This window comes from Protomyctophum bolini (assembly GCF_963924005.1).
Source record: "Protomyctophum bolini genome assembly, chromosome: 1".
NCBI classification, from domain to species: Eukaryota; Metazoa; Chordata; class Actinopteri; order Myctophiformes; family Myctophidae; genus Protomyctophum; species Protomyctophum bolini.
This window is the reverse complement of record NC_137862.1, coordinates 42,647,116-42,669,615: the sequence shown is the minus strand read 5'-3', so window position 1 is coordinate 42,669,615 and position 22,500 is coordinate 42,647,116. Positions and strand designations below refer to the sequence as shown.

General features: G+C 48.9%; 1 protein-coding gene across 1 annotated transcript in view; it reads left to right on the top strand.

Moving 5' to 3' along the window:
• Positions 1-22,500, top strand: part of gse1b (Gse1 coiled-coil protein b) — a gene marked incomplete at its 3' end in the record, with an annotated part of 79,397 nt that overhangs the window by 461 nt on the left and 56,436 nt on the right. The window contains exons 1-2 of the mRNA XM_080770744.1: positions 1-990; positions 1,111-2,788. The exon at positions 1-990 is cut by the window's left edge and continues 461 nt beyond it. Of these exons, the coding sequence (XP_080626870.1) occupies positions 1-990; positions 1,111-2,788 (2,668 nt within the window). The remainder of the gene's footprint in view (positions 991-1,110; positions 2,789-22,500) is intronic.

The following is a 22,500-nucleotide window of genomic DNA, read 5'->3' as shown; positions in this document are numbered from 1 at the left end:
ATCTCGGAAACACCGACTCATGGCTGCAGCAATGCCCGGCGAGGAGAGCCCACTGCCCGGCGGAAACACTTCCAGGAGCGATCGGAACGGAATCATGGGATTATTGGTGCACTGTTTCATATGTGGAAGCGGCGTTACGCCCGGGAAGGAGCTGAGATTGCAGGTCAAGCCAAATCAAAAGGAGAACGGTCCGTTTTTCCCGTTCCTGCAGAGCCAGGAGCCAGCCCCGGGCGCGTGCGAGTTGAACCCGGACGGACATGCGCTGGTGTGCGCCGTGTGCCACTGCTTTCTGGCGGAGCAGTGGAACTCGTTCGAGCGGAGCCGCACGCCCGTGGAGAAGCGCATGTACTGGCTCAAACGGCCCTACCAGTGCGACTCCCGGCGGGTTCCGCAGGAGTGGAACATCTCCTACGACCTGGAGAGGAGGATCAGTGTCGGCAGCCAGAACTACGAGGGCGCGGAGTCCGATTTCTCCTCTTTCTCCGACAACGATAACATGTCGGACCAGGAGCTGGATCTGGTGGACCGGAGCGGCGGCGGCGGCTCGGGAGGAGGAGGTAAGGACAAGTGCTTAAGGACGTCTGGCAAAGCGCCAAAAGACATTAGCAAGAAAAACAACAACAGTGCAACTGCAATCAGTGTTAAAAACAGCCCGGACTCCCAGAGGGCAGTCCGGTACCCCGTGGGTGTGTATGGGGCACAGGGTTCGCCGAAAGCGGATAGCGCTCCTCTGCCTCCGAGGCGCGGTGCTAAAATTATAAATCATGTCTCTCAATCAGAGTCCCTCCTCATGGCTAAGGCCCAACCAGAGAGGATCCCCCAACGGCGCTACGGCAGTCCTCTCCCCGACACACCTGTGCAGGACAACGGCATCATTATGCGCAACAGGCAGTGGCTGCAGGCGGACGGGAATGTCAAACACTCGGAGCCGCGTCAAAGCCAGCGAGCCGCGGACGCTTCTTCGGCCAGACATCAATCATCGCTGCTGCTGTACCGAGGAGGAGGAGGAGGAGGAGGAGGAGGAGGAGGAGGAGGAAGAGGTGAGGATCTCGCAGACGCTGCATTGTTGTCACCTGTTGTTGTTGGCTCAAAACGTGACATCATGGCCAGGGAAGGTAACCCTCTGCGGGCCAATCACTCGGACAACTCGGAGGACGAAATCAACATTACTAGTGATGACGACGACAACACGTATGACGGCAAGTTGCGACCAACAACAACAACGGCCCATCTCAGATCGACCAGGGACCCCGCGGGGAGGAGCAATGCCGGCGCAAATGTCATCATCTCGGAAGGCGGTCCTCCGAAGGAGTGCGTCTGCTTCATCTGTGGCGGCGGACTGCGCCGGGACGGGCGTTTCACCGTCAGCGTCCAGAAGCAGGAGAGGGCCCAGAGCGAGCCCTTCTTCCCGTTCCTGTGGCTCCACTCGCCTCCCCGGGGCGCCGTGCCCATCAGCATCGCGGGCACCACCCTGGTGTGTGGCAGCTGCCACGCCTCCCTCATGCAACAGTGGCAGGGCTTCCAGCGGGCGGACGTGCCGGTCCTGCAGCGCCTCTACGTGGTGCCCCTGAACCCGTCCGCCAGCACCGGCGGGCACCACCAGCCTCCACCTCCTCACCACCACCTCCCTCCCCACGAGCGGAGGCCCCTCGAGCCGCAGGAGTGCACTCCCATGCCCCCCGAACCCAAGGCTTCTTCTCATCATCACGAGACGTGCTTTCTCTGCGGTCAGGAGTGCGGGAAGGACGCGAGGGTGGCGTATGCGCAGGCCGGCGTGGGTAAATCCCGCGGCGCCATGTACTTCCCCTTCATCGGCCTGCTGCCGTGCCCGCCCAACGCCCGGGGCGTGAGGAACGGCTGCGTGCACTGCTGCCCGCCGTGCCACGGCATCCTGGAGGACATATGGGCGGCGTATCGCCTCAGCCTCAGCGAGGACCTCATCACCTCCGTCAGCTCCTTCCTGGTCAGGTACCATGCCGGCATGGCCGCCGCCGCAGGGGGGTTGGGCCTGGCCCTCTCCTCCCAGACGGGAGCGACCTCCGCCTCGTCCAGGCCCGGCGGCGGGGGGTCGGTGTCTGTGTGCTACCTGTGCGGGACGGAGCTGCTGGGTCCGGGGGCCGGGGGGGAGTTCCAGCTGCACGTCAACCCTCCGGGGCGCTGCGGGGAGCGGGAGCCCTTCTTCCCCTTCCTCACCGTCCACCCGCCGGCGCCCCGCGCCAAGCCGGTCGACGCCACGGGCCTGGTGTCGGCCTGCGTGCTCTGCTACCACGACCTGCACGCGCAGTGGGCGCAGCACGAGAGCCAGGGCGCCTCCACGGGCACCTCCACCCCGCAGCCCACCACCAGCTCGCCGTGGGCGCGCCAGTACAGCTGCGAGGCGTTCGCGTGCTTCTTCTGCAGACGGGAGCGGAGCCGGCTGGACGGAGGCCTGTGCGCCGTCACCGTGGCCAGGCTGCCCGTGTTCCTGTACGCACCGCGCGGCGCGCGCACGCTGCTGGTGGACGACGGACGCAGGCTGGTGATTGGCTCGTGCGTGGACTGTAAGGCCATGGTGCAGGTGGGCCAGAACATGCAGCAGCAGGAGAGTCAGAGGGAATACGCTGGGCGTGAAGCAGGGAACAGCAACAGGGAATACGCTGCGCGTGAAGCAGGGAACAGCAGCCGGGAATACGCTGCGCGTGAAGCAGGGAGCAGCAGCAGGGATTACGCTGGGCGTGAAGCAGGGAACAGCAGCAGGGACGCAAAACTAACAGAATCCACCACGCCGCCGCGACCCGCCAGGCACAAGGTAAGACGAAACAAACTGCCACGCATGAGTCCTGAATTCTAACCAGATATTGTGTGACACAATGAGGACATAATTTGACCTTTGCAGCCATCTAGCAGTGCTAGTGACTGTAGCAGTTGTTTTATTTGGCCAGGTATTTGTTATCCTGTCATAACTGAAGGCTGCTTTGGATAGTTGCGCCATGGGAAAATATTGAACAAACTAGTTGCATGGTGCTATTTGGCTCAAAGGGACTTGTATCTTCTCTGACTTCACTGAGTATTTCTATTGTATGTGTGGTGTGGATTCTGTAGAGTAGAGTTTGTATGTTTGTGTGCGTGCGTGCGTGCGTGTGTCTGTGTGCGCGTGTGGCAGCAGAACGCTGGGACAGGCCAGGCATCTACACAGCTTGCTGTACATGAGTTAGTCAAACAAACATTTCCATCAGAATTATTTTCTGTAAACAAGACCATGGGATGTCGAGGCCAAGGCCAGGACTTTATTTTTGCCATACACACACACACACACACACACACACACACACACACACACACACACACACACACACACACACACACACACACACACACACACACGTGCTGTGTGTGTGTGTGTGTGTTTATTTATCCGAGTGAGAGTGAGTGAGGAGTAATGCTGCATTTAGGCTCCGTCGTACGACGGTGTCTCATGCTGATTATCTACAAGCTCTCACGTGACACAGCCGTACTATGATGACACATGAAATGGTTCACGTTCACTCGCACTTCACGAGCGTCAGCCTGTTTCACGTGATCGCTAAATTTACAGAGAGAACGTGTACATAAACATTCAGATTTCAAATATAAAGTAATCACCACGTGGGCCACGGGTGTTAGAAATGTCTTGGCCAAGCGATTAGCATTGCATTGCTGCGTTGTTTAATAAAAGGCATTTTTATCTGAGCAGTTTTTTTTTGCCATTGGCTTTCAACTACGTGCCCCTATCGGTCGGGAGGTGTGTTGCCATCCGATACACCGATATCAACTATAATAGGCGAGTGTGCTCCCGGTGTGCAACTGTGAGTTTTCTGAACGCACCCCGTTTCAGAAAAATTGCCGGGGCGCTCGGATAAACATGCCCTTTATTTAACAACGCAGAATAAAGCAATGCTAATCTCTGTACCAGGACATTTCTAACACCTGTGGCACACGTGGTGAGTACTTTATATTTGAAATCTGAATGTTTATGTACACATTCTCTCTGTAAATGTAGCGATCACGTGGAACAGGCGTAAGTTAAGCCATGACTGTCATGATGGTGACAGTCATGTTTCAGGGCTAATATAAACCAGCCTTATGTCTCAATCTGTGCTGGAGATGAGTGTATTGGTGCTATTTATATATAAGTGAGATCAAAGTGGGTATTTCTAGACCAGAATGATCTGGACTACATAGTTTCATCCAGTCAGTGTCAAAACCAATGGTCAGGTGACTTTATTTGTAGGCAGGTCTGGTCTACTAGTAGACAAGGCATCCATCTTGACACACATTACACAACTGGTGGCCACTGGCAGTGGCTCAGGGGTAGAGTGGCTGGATAGTGGATGGTAACCACAAGGTTGCCAGTTCGAACCCGGGCTCCTCCAGAGTTAGTGTCAAAGTGTCCTTGAGCAAGACACTGAACCCCTAATTGCTCCTGACGTGCTGGTTGGTGCCTTGCATGGTTTCCGTGTATATGAATGTGTTAATGTAAATGCACAATATGTAAAGCGCCTTGGATAAAGGTGCTATAAAAATGCGCCATTTACCAACCAACACAGACAAGAATAGACAAACATGATCAAGTTCTCAAGTGGTCAAATGATCAGGATAAAAAAAGAAATACACTGAAATAAGTTACCACTAGAATTAATTATGTACAATCAATGCAGGTGAAAACAAATAAATATTACTTCTATATTGCATCTGTACAAACATGTCTTGTTCATCCGAGTGATATGGCTTCTGGGAGTTATTTTTATACCGCTTTGTTCTATACGTCTTTGACTATAAACCTTCCATCCAGAAGTTAAGACGTTGAAAGATGAAAGTGAAAGCGCTTCCGACGATGTGAACCAATCGTTCATTAGATATCAAACGATATGCAGGAGGCCTCCTCGATGTAAATCATGTTTCCCAGGCCTGACAGCTTCTCTATATATGTATTTAAGTATGTTCCCCCGACTTGGCAGGAAAAGAGCGCGCTTTGGTCGCGGAGCCTTTGGCCTGCGTGCGAGAGTAAATCATTACTACAGCGCAATATATACACACAACACAACGGTTTTAATATACACGAGCCGGCAGGGTGATGTTGTAATCTGTGACTGTGATGTGTGTTGATGCTTGGCTTGCTTGCGTTAAGCTTGGTGGTCCAGCTGGACAGGCTCACTGAACGGCACACACTTGCTCGGCAGAGCGACCCTTCTGTCATTCTCAGTTCTCTGTTCATTCCTCAACATTATCTCTACTGTCAACGAGGGCCGGGCTGCAACACTTAATCGAACTGATTAAAGGTTTCGTGACATCAATTTGAATAAAATAATTGATTTGTGGGTGGATGGGGGATTTAATTTAGCTTATTTTATTTCTAATTACATTTTTAAATATTACGGAAATAGCCAATTGACATGTTGTGGGGGCAGTGGAGGGGTGGCTGTGTGAGGCAATGTAACCCAGGGCCGAAAGCAAGATAAACAGCTCATGACGTCAAATTGTCACTCTGCCTATAATTTGAGTCATATGTTTCACATTTTGTTTATCATTGCTTTGCAAAACAATGCAATTTACTGCTTTTTATATAGAAATAATAATAAATTAAGTTCAGCCTTTTGGCCCGGCCCTCCAAAATATTTTCTGTTTCTCATTTGGCCCCTTGGGAAAAATAATTGCCCACCCCTTGATCTATCTTGTTGTGGTTCCATTTCCAATGCCACCTCTACTCCATCCATCTTGTTGTGGTTCCATTTCCAATGCCACCTCTACTCCATCCATCTTGTTGTGGTTCCATTTCCAATGCCACCTCTACTCCATCCATCTTGTTCTGGTTCCATTTCCAATGCCACCTCTACTCCATCCATCTTGTTGTAGTTCCATTTCCAATGCCACCTCTACTCCATCCATCTTGTTGTAGTTCCATTTCCAATGCCACCTCTACTACATCCATCTTGTTGTAGTTCCATTTCCAATGCCACCTCTACTCCATCCATCTTGTTGTAGTTCCATTTCCAATGCCACCTCTACTCCATCCATCTTGTTGTAGTTCCATTTCCAATGCCACCTCTACTCCATCCATCTTGTTGTAGTTCCATTTCCAATGCCACCTCTACTCCATCCATCTTGTTGTAGTTCCATTTCCAATGCCACCTCTACTACATCCATCTTGTTGTAGTTCCATTTCCAATGCCACCTCTACTCCATCCATCTTGTTGTAGTTCCATTTCCAATGCCACCTCTACTCCATCTATATTGTTGTAGTTCCATTTCCAATGCCACCTCTACTCCATCCATCTTGTTGTAGTTCCATTTCCAATGCCACCTCTACTCCATCTATATTGTTGTAGTTCCATTTCCAATGCCACCTCTACTCCATCCATCTTGTTCTGGTTCCATTTCCAATGCCACCTCTACTCCATCCATCTTGTTGTAGTTCCATTTCCAATGCCACCTCTACTCCATCTATATTGTTGTAGTTCCATTTCCAATGCCACCTCTACTCCATCCATCTTGTTCTGGTTCCATTTCCAATGCCACCTGTACCATCTGTCTTGTTTTGACTGTTCAAAGAATCAAATCTCAACTTTACCCGGCGACTGCAGAGTCTGCAGTGCTAACAACTGTTGACGGCCACACCGGACAGACCGGAGCCAATACGTCTGTATACTCTGTAACGTGCAGCCAGTAAGCAGCCCAGTTTAAACACTCTCTTTCCGGCGGGCGCCGTGAAGGGCCCTTCACAATAAAGCGTCTCCCTTTACCTCCCAATGAACTATTTATACACTGCTTATTATTGACAGGAAATGTAGTCTTAGTCGCGGTAACTTAACAGCGTGTGTTTGTGGGAGAGCGAGCCAGAGAGAGGAAGAGAGAGAGTTTACAGTTTACTACCACGGCAGGAGCGGCCAACTAAATCTACTTTGATTTAGTTGATGCTGTCCTTATGACTGATTTTACACTTGCTGAAAATAGCCGATCTACAAGCCGATCTGCTATTTGCAGCACACAAACCAAGTGTAAAATTACTTCTACTGGATCTCTTGTCCACTAGTCCCTTCCTAACATTTTAGTTTATATTTGTTGACAAAATTGTCAATATATTTAGTCTCAGTTTAAGTCATCATAGCTTAGTTTTAATTTAGTTTCCATTTAGTTTTCGTCATTGAAAAAGGTAGTCGACGAAAACATTTTTGTCATAGTATTAGTCGGCGAAATCAACACGGGCGATGGATGTGTCAATGCAGAGCCGTGCAGAGTCTCTCAGAGGAGAGGACAGCTCACTCACACAGCAGACGCCTCATAGAGGGAGAACATCTGTGGATGCCATTCACACTCTGCAAGCTCAATGTGTCACACAGTGACACACACGCACGCATGCACGCACGCACGCCAGCTGCATGCTAACATGTTGACTGCGTTATAAATTAATCTTTAACTCCCTGCCCGTGTTTTCACTAACCTTTGAAGAATCGCAATTGTACCTCCATTTTCATGAGAAATAGTCTCATCGTGAAGCCACGGTCCACAGATGAGTATTCAGAGGCGTGTTGGTTTTGTCGACTAAAACTATGACGAAAAATGAAAACTAAGCTAAATGAACTAAATGAAAACTAAGCTACGATGACTAAAACTAAGACTAAATATAATAATAATAATAATAATACATTTTCTTTATAAGGCGCCTTTCAGGGCACTCAAGGTCGCCGTACAGGTTAAAAACAGTACAAGAACACAGTTAAAAGCAGAAAAAAAAACTAGGGCACAGCTTGCAGCAGAAGATATAGTGAGACTAAAATGTGGACTAGTGGACAAAAGATCCAGTATAAGTAAAAGACACAAGTCATTTTACACTTGTTTGTTTGCATGCGGAAAATAGCAGATCTACAAGCACACAACGCCTTGTGAGCTTGTAGATGAGCGTAAAATCAGCCATATACGATGGCATCAAGGCCTGCAAAAAGGCCTGACTAAAACAAATTTTATTCAAAAGTCTATGACAAAAACTAAACTAAAACATTGCTGCCAAAAGCAACAGTGATTCAGAGCGAGGGCTTTTGGATAAGGCCTAACTTATATATACTTACTTCCACAGAATCCACACGCACAGACGCATCACTCACCGAAAATAACTCATTTTCAGCAAGTGACGTGGTGCTCTCACGGCAGAGTATGCATTTCACCTCAGATCGCAGCCCCCCTAGCTGTGCAGCAGACTGCCACAGAGCCGCCGGGGCAAGAGCTGGCTCGGGAGGGGTTCTGACGGAGCGCTGGCGGAGCGTTGCAGGTGACAGGGCCATTTTTGGAGTATAGAGGGGCGAGCCGATGAGCTCATGGGCTGTGGAAATGCTGGTGGGTGTGTGTTGAGAGAGGGATACGGGGTGTGAAGGGGCTGTGGGGAAACAGGTGCCCTCGCTGTCCTCCACTGTCACACTATCTGCTTCGGAGAGGCTGTCACCACCAACCACCCCTCTCTGCCAGAGGAGCTCCCATCTGCCTGCCCTCTCAGCCCCCCCCGGCCCTGTGTGTGTGCATGCATGTGTGCCCCCCGGCCCTGTGTGCATGCACGTGCATGTGTGCCCCCCGGCCCTGTGTGTGTGTGCGCGTGCGTGCGCGTGGACAGTGCACACATACTTGTTGCTGCCTCATGCTGAATTGTTGTGCATGTCTGACAATACATCACTGTGAACCTTTTACAATTTACATGTTGTTGATTGTTGACTTTTAGGCTGTGTTACTTAATTCTAAGTCTTGTGTTCAGAACATGAAGACCTTTAGTGGCTCATAGTCCAAGACATGCACAACGTGCATCAGATATGGAGACCATGCTGAGATCATGAGTTTTTACGTCACAAGACTGCTCTGTTTTAAGCTTTTTCTGTGTGTGTGTGTGTGTGTGTGTGTGTGTGTGTGTGACTGTGTGTGTGACTGTGTGTGTGTGTGTGACTGTGTGTCTGTGACTGTGTGTGTGTGTGTGTGTGTGTGTGTGTGTGTGTGTGATTGCTCACCTTGTTAGTGGTGCAAAGGGAGAATGCTTGTCTGTTTCCTCGTTCAGTGAGAAATGAGATAGGCTGCTTCTCTCCAGCAGCCAGACCTATTAAATGCATGCACGCACGCGCACACACACACACACACACACACACACACACACACACACACACACACACACACACACACACACACACACACACACACACACACACACACACACACACACACACGTGTGCTCATGATGTTCTCTGTGCTGTCAGCTGTGAGCAATATTGGACATGGCCTTTGACGGACGACCAGCGGAGTACCTCTGGGATCGTACAACGGCACAATTAATTTGAAGAGGTGATTTTATTTGTGTTTTATGAGATAGGCATATAGGGCATCATAGTTGATTAACCAATGAATCAGTTGGTTTTATATTAATTTCCTGAAAAAATAGAAACCATATTTCTAGGGTGTACAAGATACAGGTGTCTCTGTCTCGTTTGCGACAGTCATATATTTCTGCTTCTAGCGGAAATGTAACTAATTCAGTAGCAGTAACCATAGCGTTTTCTCTCAGTCAGTTGATTCTTCATATCCATATGAGTGAAATGGCCGGGGTGACATTCTTATATGAGGCGATCCAAAATCCCCCTATGGGGTTTACAATGCAAATAAAAAGTACATGAACCCGTGTATTTGCGCCCTCTACCGATATCGACGTCAGACTTCGGTGCTCTATTACTCTGCTCTGCTTATAGAAGCCCAATAGGCCACAGCATAGTGTTGGTGTTATTCCTGTTTGTGTCTGATGGTCAAAGATATATCTGGATGTGGCTCACTGTTATGGCACACATACACTACAGTACATGCCGGTGTGTGTAGGCATGCGCACGTGCATACATTGTGTACATTGTGCTGACTGTTGACCTGTTGAAAGAATGGAAACAGGCTCCAGAGCCCGAGTTCAGTCAGGATGTGTGTGTGTGTGTGTGTGTCCATCTGCAACACGCTGCGTTGACGTAATGATGCTCCACCACTACCTACGTACGTGCGTGCGTGCGTACGTGCGTGCGTGCGTGCGTGCGTGCGTCCATGCGTCCATGTGCCTGTGTCCGCTTTTGTACAAGTGCGTGTTCTCGCTGCATGGGCCATATCCTGTAAAGGAGGTGTTTTTTGCAGTCACTGGAAAGACATGCTGGCATCCTGACAGTGTTGCCAATGAAGATTTATTACACCAGAGAGAGAGAGAGAGAGACAGAGAGAGACAGAGAGAGATAAGGGTGAGTAAATTATTAGGAGAGAAAGGAAAAGAAGCGAGGATAAAGGAAAGCATGGAAAAGGAGTGGGCGGCAGCATGAACTATAAGGATGTGGGGGTTAATGGGATTTGTATTGCTGAGGCGGAAAGCCCAGTCCTACGGTATATTTCTCAATTATAACATCAGAGATTCTCTTCCACGTGTGGAAAGCCACGCCTCGGGGCCTCAGGGGGTTGCATTAGTGGGAGACAGAACCCCGTCGTTGCCCTTTGAATGCTTTATAGCAGTTAAATGACCTTCGTCTGATGGGTGGCGGTGGCCTTCTAACTAACACTGCATGTCACGCGCTTTGTGCAAGCTGTGACCGAACAACCGTTCGCACCGTGATCATCACTGTTGCGTGTGCTCTATAAAGTTCCTACAGCAGCTGTGCTCTCTCTCTCTCTCTCTCTCTCTCTCTCTATTCGTGGCAGCGGAGTCTGACAGGCTGCATGGCGTTGCGTTTCACAGGGAATCCTCTGGTATTTCAGGGGCTTAATTTCAAAGCTGCTGAAGGTGGGTTTTGATTTGGCGCTCTCGACTCTTTAGTCGCTCCCTTCCTCCTCGTGTCCTCGAGCTTTAGTCGCTCCCTTCATCCTCGTCTCCGCGTATAATGGCATTTCTATCTCTGGCACCCCAATGTATATTGTAAAATCAATGTTAATTTAACCCTGAGAGTGTACAAAATGGAACCAAATGGACCTGCGAGGGTCCATTTGGTTCAATTTGTACACTCTCTGAGTAACAGACCCATAAGGGTCCATTTGGTTCCTAATTATCACTTAGCGGTGGTGTTCTACCATGCACACCACCGACGGCCCAGCACCGGCCTGCTGCTGCTGTGTGTTCTGCCTGGTAGTGCTTCACACCATGGTTCTCCACCGGCCTCACACCGGTCTGCTGCTGCTGTGTGTTCTGCCTGGTAGTGCTTCACACCATGGTTCTCCTCTCCACCGGCCTCACACCGGTCTGTGTTCTGCCTGGTAGTGCTTCACACCATGGTTCTCCACCGGCCCCACGCCGGTCTGTGTTCTGCCTGGTAGTGCTTCACACCATGGTTCTCCTCTCCACCGGCCTCACACCGGTCTGTGTTCTGCCTGGTAGTGCTTCACACCATGGTTCTCCACCGGCCTCACACCGGTCTGTGTTCTGCCTGGTAGTGTTTCACACCATGGTTCTCCACCGGCCTCACACCGGTCTGTGTTCTGCCTGGTAGTGTTTCACACCATGGTTCTCCACCGGCCCCACGCCGGTCTGCTGCTGCTGTGTGTTCTGCCTAGTGTTTCACACCATGGTGCGAGCACACCTCACCCTCACACCTCTCTCTCTCCGCTGTGAAAGGCGGGGATTGTGCCGTCTGCAAACCGCAGCTGCCCCCCCCCCCCTCCCCCCACCACCACCACGTCATGGAAAAGAAGAGCCTTTGATCTAACTGGAATAGCGGTGACCCTCACTCACACAGCACGCACACACTGGCTCTCTGCCTCACATCCGTATACACGCACGCACGTGCACGCACGCACGCGCATACACACTTTTCCCTGGTCCCTCTCCTGTTGGCTGTGTTTGCACAGGGCGGTATTCCCCAAGCGGATTAAAATATACCAAGGGGAACTTAACAGCGGTTGATTGGCAAAATCCCCCTGGCATGCAGGGAAGAGAGGAGACGGGAAGGAAACGGGCCAGAGTGGAACACCAAGGACGGGAAGAGTGAAATGTGAGGGAGAACTCTTTGCTCAGATTTGTTTCTTTGACATCTCTGGATATGGAATGTCAATGAGTAGAAAGAATGAAGTGTGTGTGTGTGTGTGTGTGTGTGTGTGTGTGTGTGTGTGTGTGTGTGTGTGTGTGTGTGTGTGTGTGTGTGTGTGTGTGTGTGTGTGTGTGTGTGTGTGTGTGTGTGTGTGTGTGTGTGTGTGTGTGTGTGTGTGTGTGTGTGTGTGTGTGCGTGCGTGCGTGTGCCCACTGCCAACTTGGCACCAGATAGTGTGTGTTTCAGTTTCACTAGTGCATGAGTACACAGTCTGGTAAACTATGTGTGACTGTGAAAAATACTGTATGCTGTAAAGGCCTGATTATTCTTTGTGCTTCTGCATAGCTGCTGCCAGGGTCCCTCGGACAAGCGGTTACACGGTTCTGTAATTTGCTAGAACCGGACACGGTTCTGTAATTTGCTAGAGCAACAGGGGCTGCTGCACACAATACGAGGCACGACATAATTATATGACCCCTTTTTTTGTTTAGAGACAGGGGGACTGAACAAACACTCTATACAGTAACAATTTCGTCACGGCATTTCACTGGCACTGGCCTCACCATCCCGCCTGCGGGCAAGATTGTGTTAATTTGACCTTGTGGCTGCACTGCAGGGGTCAATGTGTTATTGAGGCAACTATGTTATCGTTATGCCTATTATGGCCCTTAATGTCTGTCTGTCTGTCTGTCTGTCTGTCTGTCTGTCTCTGTCTCTGTCTCTGTCTCTGTCTCTGTCTCTGTCTCTGTCTCTGTCTCTGTCTCTGTCTCTGTCTCTGTCTCTGTCTCTCTCTCTGTCTCTCTCTCTGTCTAGCAGTTCCCCTATAGAGATAACATTGTTCCTCTGCATGGCAACTGTACCCTGGCCAAGGACCCCCTCCTCACTCAACCCTACATCTCCCTCATTCTTTGTCCTATTATGTCTTATTCTCGTGTGCCTCCTTGGTTCTCTCTTCTATGTAATGACTTATTGCTTGGTCTGGTCGGGCCCTCTCCTCTCCTCTCCTCTCCTCTCCTCTCCTCTCCTCTCCTCTCCTCTCCTCTCCTCTCCTCTCCCTGCTGTGTTCTGGACCCTCTCCTACATTATAATGATGCATACAGCTCCGTCCCACTGTTATACCTTCCTCCTCTGCTAATCAGCCTTTTCCATCCGCTGTCCCATTTCTTCTTCCCTCTCTCTCTCTCTCTCACTCTCTCTCATTGTGGTGCGATGCCATTGTGGGCTAGCCAAGGACGAGTCCGGGGGCCATGAGGGAACCATAGTGAATGAATGAATGGATGTGGAGCCAAGCCGCGAGGTGAGGCGAGGGAGGCGAGGCGAAGATGAATTGTGAGAACACACTGTAAGAGCTCTCGCTACTTAGAATGATCTGTAAATCTGTGCACTGGAAAAATCCTCATTTAAAGGGCTACTTCACCCCCTTTTGCCTCCAGATCTTATTTTAACTGTAATGCCGTGATTAAACCATCGTGATCCAGATCTCACTGGCTAGATTTCATTAACCTTTGAAGAGCCATTGCACCGATCGATCGCCTTGTTGCCTTGTTGCTACTCAATTTCCCATGCCTTTGCCCGCCTGTGGAAAGTCTGTATGACTTAAACCTTTTTAAAAACGTGGATTAAACAATGAAAACATAACTCGGGCAACTCGCAAACAGGAGGGAAAGTGACTACTGAACACGAGTTACACGAGTTCATTGACTGTAGAACAAAGTGTTAATAGGTTGGCTGCCCAGAACGGAGATCTCCGTCTTTTAATTGCTTTTTAATTGTTTGATATCGAGCAAGCGACCCGCTATAGTCTGAGCGTGTCTGTTGGGCAACTTTCGAAAACACTTCCGGTTTGTCCGTCAGCAAAAGTGTTCCCTCTCCATTATAGCGGACGGGAGGCATGATCTTCTAACGTTTATATCTCTGAATCTAAATCACAGATTACGATTCTAATCAAAACATTCGTTTTTGATGGCCCATCGCGGTCACCTCGCTAGTCGCTTTCGAATAATTCATGCCTCGAGTGTTTCGGTTAGATGCTATCTGCACAACAAAATGGAGTCACTAGCTGTGTCACCTTGAAAAGATTGTGCATCACTCAAAACTCAATCAAAACTCAGGATTTTACTATGTGGGAATGTTTTCAAAAATACCTTTCTCTTTCTCTTGCCCTCTCTCACTCCCTGGTTGAGATACGGTAACGGGACCGAGGGAATCCCAGGTCAGCGTGTCTGTCTGTCTGTCTGCTGAGCCTCACTCAGACACAGGGTGCTGCTGGAGGTCAGCGTGTCTGTCTGTCTGTCTGTCTGCTGAGCCCTCATGTCACTCAGACAAAGGGTGCTGCTGGAGGTCAGTGAGCAGCACATGGCCTCGTGCACTATTCTTGGTTTAGATGGCTTATGTCTGTCTGATATAGTTTGGTTGCATTTGATATGGCGGCATGTCCATATGCTCTCCGTTAAACCATCGAGACCTGGAACGCATGTGTGTCGCCTTAGCGATTTTAAACTTTAGCTGTTGAAAGATAGCAGATCTACAAGCTCGTAGCGTGGCACTCTGTGTCGTGCTATGAGCTTGTAGATCTGCTATTTAAAAAAAAACTTAAATGTATTGCAAATCTATGAATATACTGTATTTTCTTTCACAGCAAAGGTTTTTAACAAATGTCTTTGCTTAGGGGGGGGGGGGGGGGGTCCCTGGAACAACATGTGTTCAGATGGGGGGGGGGGGTCCACAGCCAATTACATGAATTTTTGGGGGGATCCTTGACATGAAATAGTTGGAGCACCAATGATATATACAGTAGAAACATTTTTTCATTTTTCTAAAATTTTGACATTTGTGGCATCTGGTCTCCAGTCTCAATGGGTTAAGCTCGCCCTGAGGATCGCCACCTACATTTAGCATACATCTGTCCTCTCGCTGCATGCGGGTCGTATCCAATGTCGGTGCCACGGGGGCACGTTGGCACGGCACGGCGTGGCACCGGGCTGTTTGGGGACCACTAGTGTGGCGTCCCACACGGGGCTGTTTGGGGACCACTAGTGTGGCGTCCCACACGGGGCTGTTTGGGGACCACTAGTGTGGCGTCCCACACGGGGCTGCCCTTTCTCCTTCTTTCTCCTACACTCTGCTGTGTTTTATTTCTACTGTGGTAAAACAGGTTGGACTGTGGTAATTACAGAGCACGGAGCCGCTGTAACTACAGCTTAGCTCCCTCTCCACCAGCTGCCCTCTGACACACGCACGCATGCACACACACACACACACACACACACACACACACACACACACAGATCATCAGACAGCCACCCAGATGAACCCTGCATACAGCTGTGTGTGTGTGTGTGTGTGTGTGTGTGTGTGTGTGTGTGTGTGCATGTGTGAGTGACTGTGCGTGTGTGTGCGCCAGGTGGTTGGGAGCACTAGCAGGTGTTTGCTCCCTGAAACATGCTGCCAAAGGCAGCTGGATTGTGCCACAGAAGTGTGTGTGTGTGTGTGTGTGTGTGTGTGTGTGTGTGTGTGTGTGTGTGTGTGTGCGTGTGTGTGTGTGAGGGTGCGCGCGCGGTAGAGCACCTGGACACAGCTGGAGTCTGTGTCAGCACAGTAGCCAATAGCGGAGCTGCGTCCTCCTTGTTAAATACTTAACATGTGACCCCTGCTCTTCAATGAATAACAGTGATTTGGGCTCCTTGACATGGAATAGTTTTGAGCACCACTAATATTGAAACCGTTTTTTTTTTTAACTGTTGATTTAGAAGACATTTGTCATGGGTTATTTGAGATAATCGCAATTATTTTTGCATCCTCATAATCGTTTCCACGTTGAAAAATGTCAACATCATTTTTTTTTAAATAGCACCTTGTTGTGAGCTTGTAGATCCACTATTACCGCTATTTTGTATACACGTTATGGTTAGTTAGTTATAACAAGTTATTTGCCCTCTGCCCTGTGCAATTTGTTTTTACGAAGCCTATACAAGGCAAACGGAAATACAAATTGTAACGTTCCATACAAAAAAACATCATTAATCATTAATCCCAATTATTTCTGTGACAATGAATTGTTAATTTAAATGTGGAATCGTGACAGCCCCTATACACATGTATCGCTGAAAAGGGCAGCGCTACCTATCCTTACCCATGCATGAGGAGTCCAAACTGCTTCTTTTCACCTGACGGGTTTGATAGTTTGATAGGTCTATGGGGTGAAGAGGGGTAGAGCCTTCGGTCTGATAGTTCTATGGGGTGAAGAGGGGTAGAGCCTTCGGTCTGATAGTTCTATGGGGTGAAGAGGGGTAGAGCCTTCGGTCTGATAGTTCTATGGGGTGAAGAGGGGTAGAGCCTTCGGTCTGATAGTTCTATGGGGTGAAGAGGGGCAGAGCCTTCGGTCTGATAGTTCTATGGGGTGAAGAGGGGTAGAGCCTTCGGTCTGATAGTTCTATGGGGTGAAGAGGGGTAGAGCCTTCGGTCTGATAGTTCTATGGGGTGAAAAGGGGCAGAGCCTTCGGTCTGATAGTTGTAGCGGGGTGAAGAGTAGAGCCTTCAGTCTGTCGCCCCTGCCCGTGCTTTTCTTTATGCAACTAGCAAGGCCAAAATAGCCCTCCATAGTGGCCTAAATATAATACCCCACACCCTGTTACCCTAAACGCGGAGGAGCGTACACACACACGCACGCACGCACACACAGCTCCATAGCTGCAGCCAAACAGCCGTGAGCGATATGATTCACCCTGTTCCTGACTGTCATCCAACTGCATCGGGGAGATGGTGATTAACATACTGGTGAACTTCTGGGAGCGTTTTTTTTTTTTGGCCGAACACACTAGACAACATTCTCATCTTGGGTTACTCTTGTCAGTCCACCCGACCCTTTAGACCTCGCTCTGCCCCTTCCAGTCCAAATAGTCCCCATGCCCTCTCCCTCCTCTCTCAGCAGCCACCTGGTCCCCTCTCACATGGCCCTGGGTGTCCTGCCAGTTTCCCAGGACAGCTGTGGAGAGGAGTGACCCGGAGAGGGGAGAGGCTCTAGCCTGCCATGCTGGCGCAGCCGTGAGGCCACACAGCCAGTCCCAGTTCTCTGGAAGAATGCAGCTCATGCTGTGCAGTATAGCAGCACTCTGCCACTTGTCTCGCCAACGCTCTTTATCCAATTTCATCCTGGCACCATCAGCCGTTTTTGAGTGGTGCAACCACTCCTATATAGACAGCTATGTGTGTCCCTGCAGCTGAGTCCTTGCATGGCTGGGTCTGAGCACGGAAATAGCATATTTTCACCACCAAGTCTCACTGTTGTGCAGCCTAACATACAGTACAGTACAGTACAGTACAGTACAGTACAGTACAGTACAGTACAGTACAGTACAGTACAGTACAGTACAGTACAGTACAGTACGTTCTTTTTATTTTAGCAGAAGTCGAGAGGCTGAGGGCAGTCTCATAGCTCTAATGCAGTCGGCAGCAACAGCATTAGGGCTATGGACCAGAGCTAAACCTGGCCCAGGCAACTGCACCGTCCGCAACCTAGGCTATATTGGGCAACTGGCGGCCCGGGGGCCACATGCGGCCCTTGTCCTTCAATTAATGTGGCCCGCAGGTTAATATCAGAATACTGATATATTATTGATTTCAGCTGTTACAATTCCAAACATGCAAACATGACCCATCAAAGTTGCCCACCCTGTAACATTTAGCACATACTGTACCAGAGACCCCAGATCATTATTAGAATGGCATTCATCCTTTGACATGGGTAGTGTTGTATATTTGGTCTGGCCGTATAATGTTTGTTATGTCTTGTGGCCGAATGAATCTCTGCCCATGAGGCTGGTATATGAGCCAGCCAGCTTTGTTCGTGGCGCTTCCCCACATTGCGGAGGGTTGTGTGAAGTGCGTGCGGGCCAACGACGTGCGTGTCACGGTTAATGCAGCCTCAAGGCCACAATGCATGTAGTCGGAGTGGTTAGCCTGCACCAGCCCAGGTTTTAGAGACATGGCCAAAGCATTTCCGGGGGTCCCCAGAACGTTGAGAACACCTGCCGGCTTAAAGCCCTAGTGTGGACACGTCTTTAGGTCCTTTTTTAATATAAAACGTGATCGCTAAAAATCTATTCTTTGACAGCGGCCGTTGCTATATTCAACGCCTTGCTCGTCCATCCTGTAGCTGTTTTGCTGCACGCAGCCGTTCATCTACGGCCCTGTCCTTTTGTTTTGATCAGAACGCGCATCTCGTTTTAGAATATCAACGCTTCTAAAGAGAGATCAGTCTTATTAGCGCAAGGTACTAATGGAAGATTTCACCTCCAGGTTTTTGGGGGGGAAATGGAAGGCAGGACTTTTCAGAGTAAAATCTGCCTCATCTGCATGGCACTCTTACACCTTTTTTCAGATTTTTTGTAAAGTGTGAGCCGACACTCCCAATCAGCCATCTAATAGAAGAGTTACGATATAGAGGCAGAAACCGAGCGCTCGAGCACTGTTCATGCAGCCTGGAAAGGGACAAGCTGGAGTTGGAAATACATTGTTTTCAACGAGGGCAGCGACAATAACAGCTATTTTGGGCATCTGTGCAGCATGACAACTGTTTTAAAGTACAATAACAACTAAAGTCTGTCTAATGTTTATGTTGTACGATTACTACAAAACAATCTAAAATATAGGGATTTAAGATCATTAAAGCTGCGCTGTTGTCTGGGTCCAATGCATGTCTGCCTACTTCTGGTCCAGGACTTGGCCCTGTTGGTTGTCCCCATTCTCAATATCAGTCTATGTAGAAGAGCCACCATTGAACTGAAGCCCCTTGAAGTGAACTGAGTTTTCGTAACTCTGTCTTAGTCTATGGCTCTGGAATCTCCAGGCTGTGAGGATGATGGGGCCTACAGTAGAGCACATAATGGGCAACTGGTGGCCCGGGGGCCACATGTGGCCCTGTCCTTCACTCAATGAGGCCCACAAGTTCATTCTTTCAGCTCCATTGCCGTAGATGTAGGTCAATTGAAGCCTATTTTTAATACTACGCTTAACGCCATTGCCGTTGATTAATGGCAATTGCGCTTTTATAGTGCATTCGATCGATCGAGCCATAATGCTACTTACGTTAGCATCTGGTAGCTAGCTGTTGTTGTCACAAGACTTGGGAGCCCATCTTAGATTATCGGCACCATAAGAATCCATTCTATCCGTTTCTTTCAATCTCCTATTCCTTGTCCCAGATGGCATTTCTTCGATGTGGAGCCCTCCAGTGCACCGGCATGGACCCGTATTGTAAACAACAGTTGAACGGGACCTGTTCAACTTCCTAGGATAATACTACTTCCGGTAGTCTAGAAAGTAGAGTTGTCCCGATCACGTTTTTTTGCTCCCGATCCGATCCCGATCATTTGAGTTTGAGTATCTGCCGATCCCGATATTTCCCGATCCGATCACTTTTTTTTGCTCCCGATACAATTCCGATCATTTCCGATAATTCTTCCCAATCAGATACATTTTGGCAATGCAGTAAGAAAAAAAAAGGGACTAAAACGGTTCCGAACTGCCGCCCCGTGTCCGAAACGGTTGAGAAATGACAGAGTTACTGTGTGCCGGTCCCTCTACTGTACCCTCTACTGTACTGTACTGGCACACACGAAATCATCATATACAGTTAATATGGGCATGTGTTTGTGTGCGTGTGTTAGGTTGCACACAGGTGGTGAAAAACAACCATGCCGTTTTCATGCTCATACCCAGCCAGCCAGGCAGGCACCCACACACATGCACCACTCAAAAAGTTTATTTATAGCATTATCTTTTATTCTTTTTTTAGCATATATTATTTTATTAGACATTTCTGCCTTTTCATTATTTAAAGGGGGGAAAAAAACCTTATATTGCTATTTTAATGTGCCTCATCATTATGTTCAAGGGAAAAATAATGCACCTATGCGCTCACACGTGGTGCAGAGTCGCAGCACATGCAGGGAGGAGAGGAGAGGAGAGCTCTCTGGGGAGAGGAGGGATTCACAGCAGAGTGCCGTGTCGTACAGAAACATTTACAAAAGTTTACAATAAAGATCTCTGCATGAGATATTATGCTTATATTATTAGAAGAAGGGTTTCTATCTACAGTCATGGATTGGACATAGAGTATTTTGTTGGGACTTTTCAGACGGAATATTCTTCTGCTCCGGGTGGACAGAGCAACAACAACGAGTTGTTTTTGCTCTCTCTCTCCCTTTTTAGCACTCAAACAGCGAGTGCAGATGCAGAAGCAGATCTGAACAAGACGGTGCTTAGAAGCCTGTTGATTCGAGTTTACTCCGCTGTGTGTGTCTCTGTGTATGACGATCAATAATTATTCCACCGAGTGGTCTTTGCGAGGGCTGGATTCTCCTCATCATCTCTCTCTCTCTCTCTCTCTCTCTCTCTCTCTGTGGTTCCTTCTTTTTAAAAGTCGCTTTAAGCGTCGGTTGTTTCAGTGCAGCCGCTGCCGCTTGTTGTCGTTAGCTTTCTGCTATTAGCCTACTAGCCACGCAAGTTACACGAACGTCGCCATTCGTCGCCCAATAGCAAATCTACAAGATCACAGCGCGTTGCGAAAGCAACTCTTTGTGAGCTTGCAGATCTGCTGTTTAGGGCCAACGTCACTGTCGTGCGCTAAGTTTTCCTAGGAGCAGCAGCAAGAGGCTGCTTCGAGAGGAGGATGTTTTGTTGTTATTAATTATGAACCAATCTGTATTAAAAAACAAAACTAAAGACTCGGGAGGATGACTTTAAGACTTATAGATGGTCACGTTTCTTCTGTAACGTTAAATACAATTAAGAAAAGATTTAATAAAAAAAAAAAAATATATATTTAATAAATAATTTTTTCCCGATCCCGATCTTTTGAAAATGACGTGATCGGGCCCGATCGATCGGGAGGCCGATCGATCGGGACATCCCTACTAGAAAGGTGGCAAAATAAGAGCTCGACTGGGAAAAATGCTGGAGTGAATTAGATCATTTTTCAATAAATCAAACGCAGCTTGCGGAGTCAGTTCAGTCAGTCAACCTCAAGGGAAGTTCTTGCCATGCTCAAAGGCCCTTACTATGCTCAAGGGGTTAACATGCTGCTTTACTATGTGGGAGTATACGTGTGTACAAGTCTCACACGTCATTCGCCGATGCGGCAGTCAGCTGACTAACTGGGCAGGCTACTTAAGCTCACTAGTCTCCATGCTCTTCCTGCCTTCCTCTGCTCATGGTTCCCAGCTGCATGTGATGTTTTCTCCCACCACCACCCCAGCACCACCGGTGGGCTCTGCTATCTATGCTCCCCATGGGGGGGTTATTGTTTATCTATCTCCCTGCTCTTATGTTTTATGTTGTTGCTAATCATGCCGAGCAGGGAGAATTCCAGCAGAGCCGAACGCCAAGTCAAATATCATATGCACACTTGTTACTCATGCTGCAATAAATATTGTTTAATCTATTCGTGAGTTGTCTGACTGAAATGCTAGCGGGCTATAAGTGTTAATATGGGATTACTGATATGTTATTGATAACAGCGGTTACAATTTCAAGCATGGAAACATGACCCGCTTTAATAAGTATAGCCTAGTTCAGTAGTAGTTTTCTCAGACGGGTGGCTGGCATCTCCCTTAGAGAGATAGACAGACGGGTGGCTGGCATCTCCCTTAGAGAGATAGACAGACGGGTGGCTGGCATCTCCCTTAGAGAGATAGACGGGTGGCTGGCATCTCCCTTAGAGAGATAGACGGGTGGCTGGCATCTCCCTTAGAGAGATAGGCGGAGAAGTTCAGTCACACGAGAGAGAGAGAGAGAGAGAGACTCTGAGTAGTCGCTGCTTCTTCGCCTGGAAAGGAGCCAGCTATAGGCTGTTCGTTCGTTTGTTGTTAATTCATGAAAAGTTTTGCTTTATTTTTTCAGGAATACATTTTTGGAAAATGTTTTCAAATAATAACAATTAAAAACCAAATGCATAAGAAACACAGCCTAAAAGGGGAGTTAGGGGACCCATACAATGTGTCCGTGACCCACAGACCCAGGTATTGGGGAACCACTGTGCCCCCCCCCCCCCTCCCCCCTCTCTCCCTGTGGTATTAGAAGGGGCCACATGTTCCTCTCCTCTCCTGGTGGTGTGAACCCCATGGCAGGCCCTGGCTCCAGCCTGACGCGAAGCCTGGGCCGTGTGTGTGTGTGTGTGTGTGTGTGCGTGGGCATGTCTGCATGCCTAAAAGTGGATGAGTTAGTTTGCACGGAAGAATGAGTATGTGTTTGTGTGTGTGTGTGTGTGTGTGTGTGTGTGTGTGTGTGTGTGCACGTGGGTGCCTGCATGCATTTTTATATTATGTGTGTTTGAGGCGCGCTTGCAGGCCGGCTGGGCGGGCGCTCACACAGTAACCTGATAGACACACACACACACACACACACACACACACACACACACACACACACACACACACACACACACACACACACACACACACACACACACACACACAAG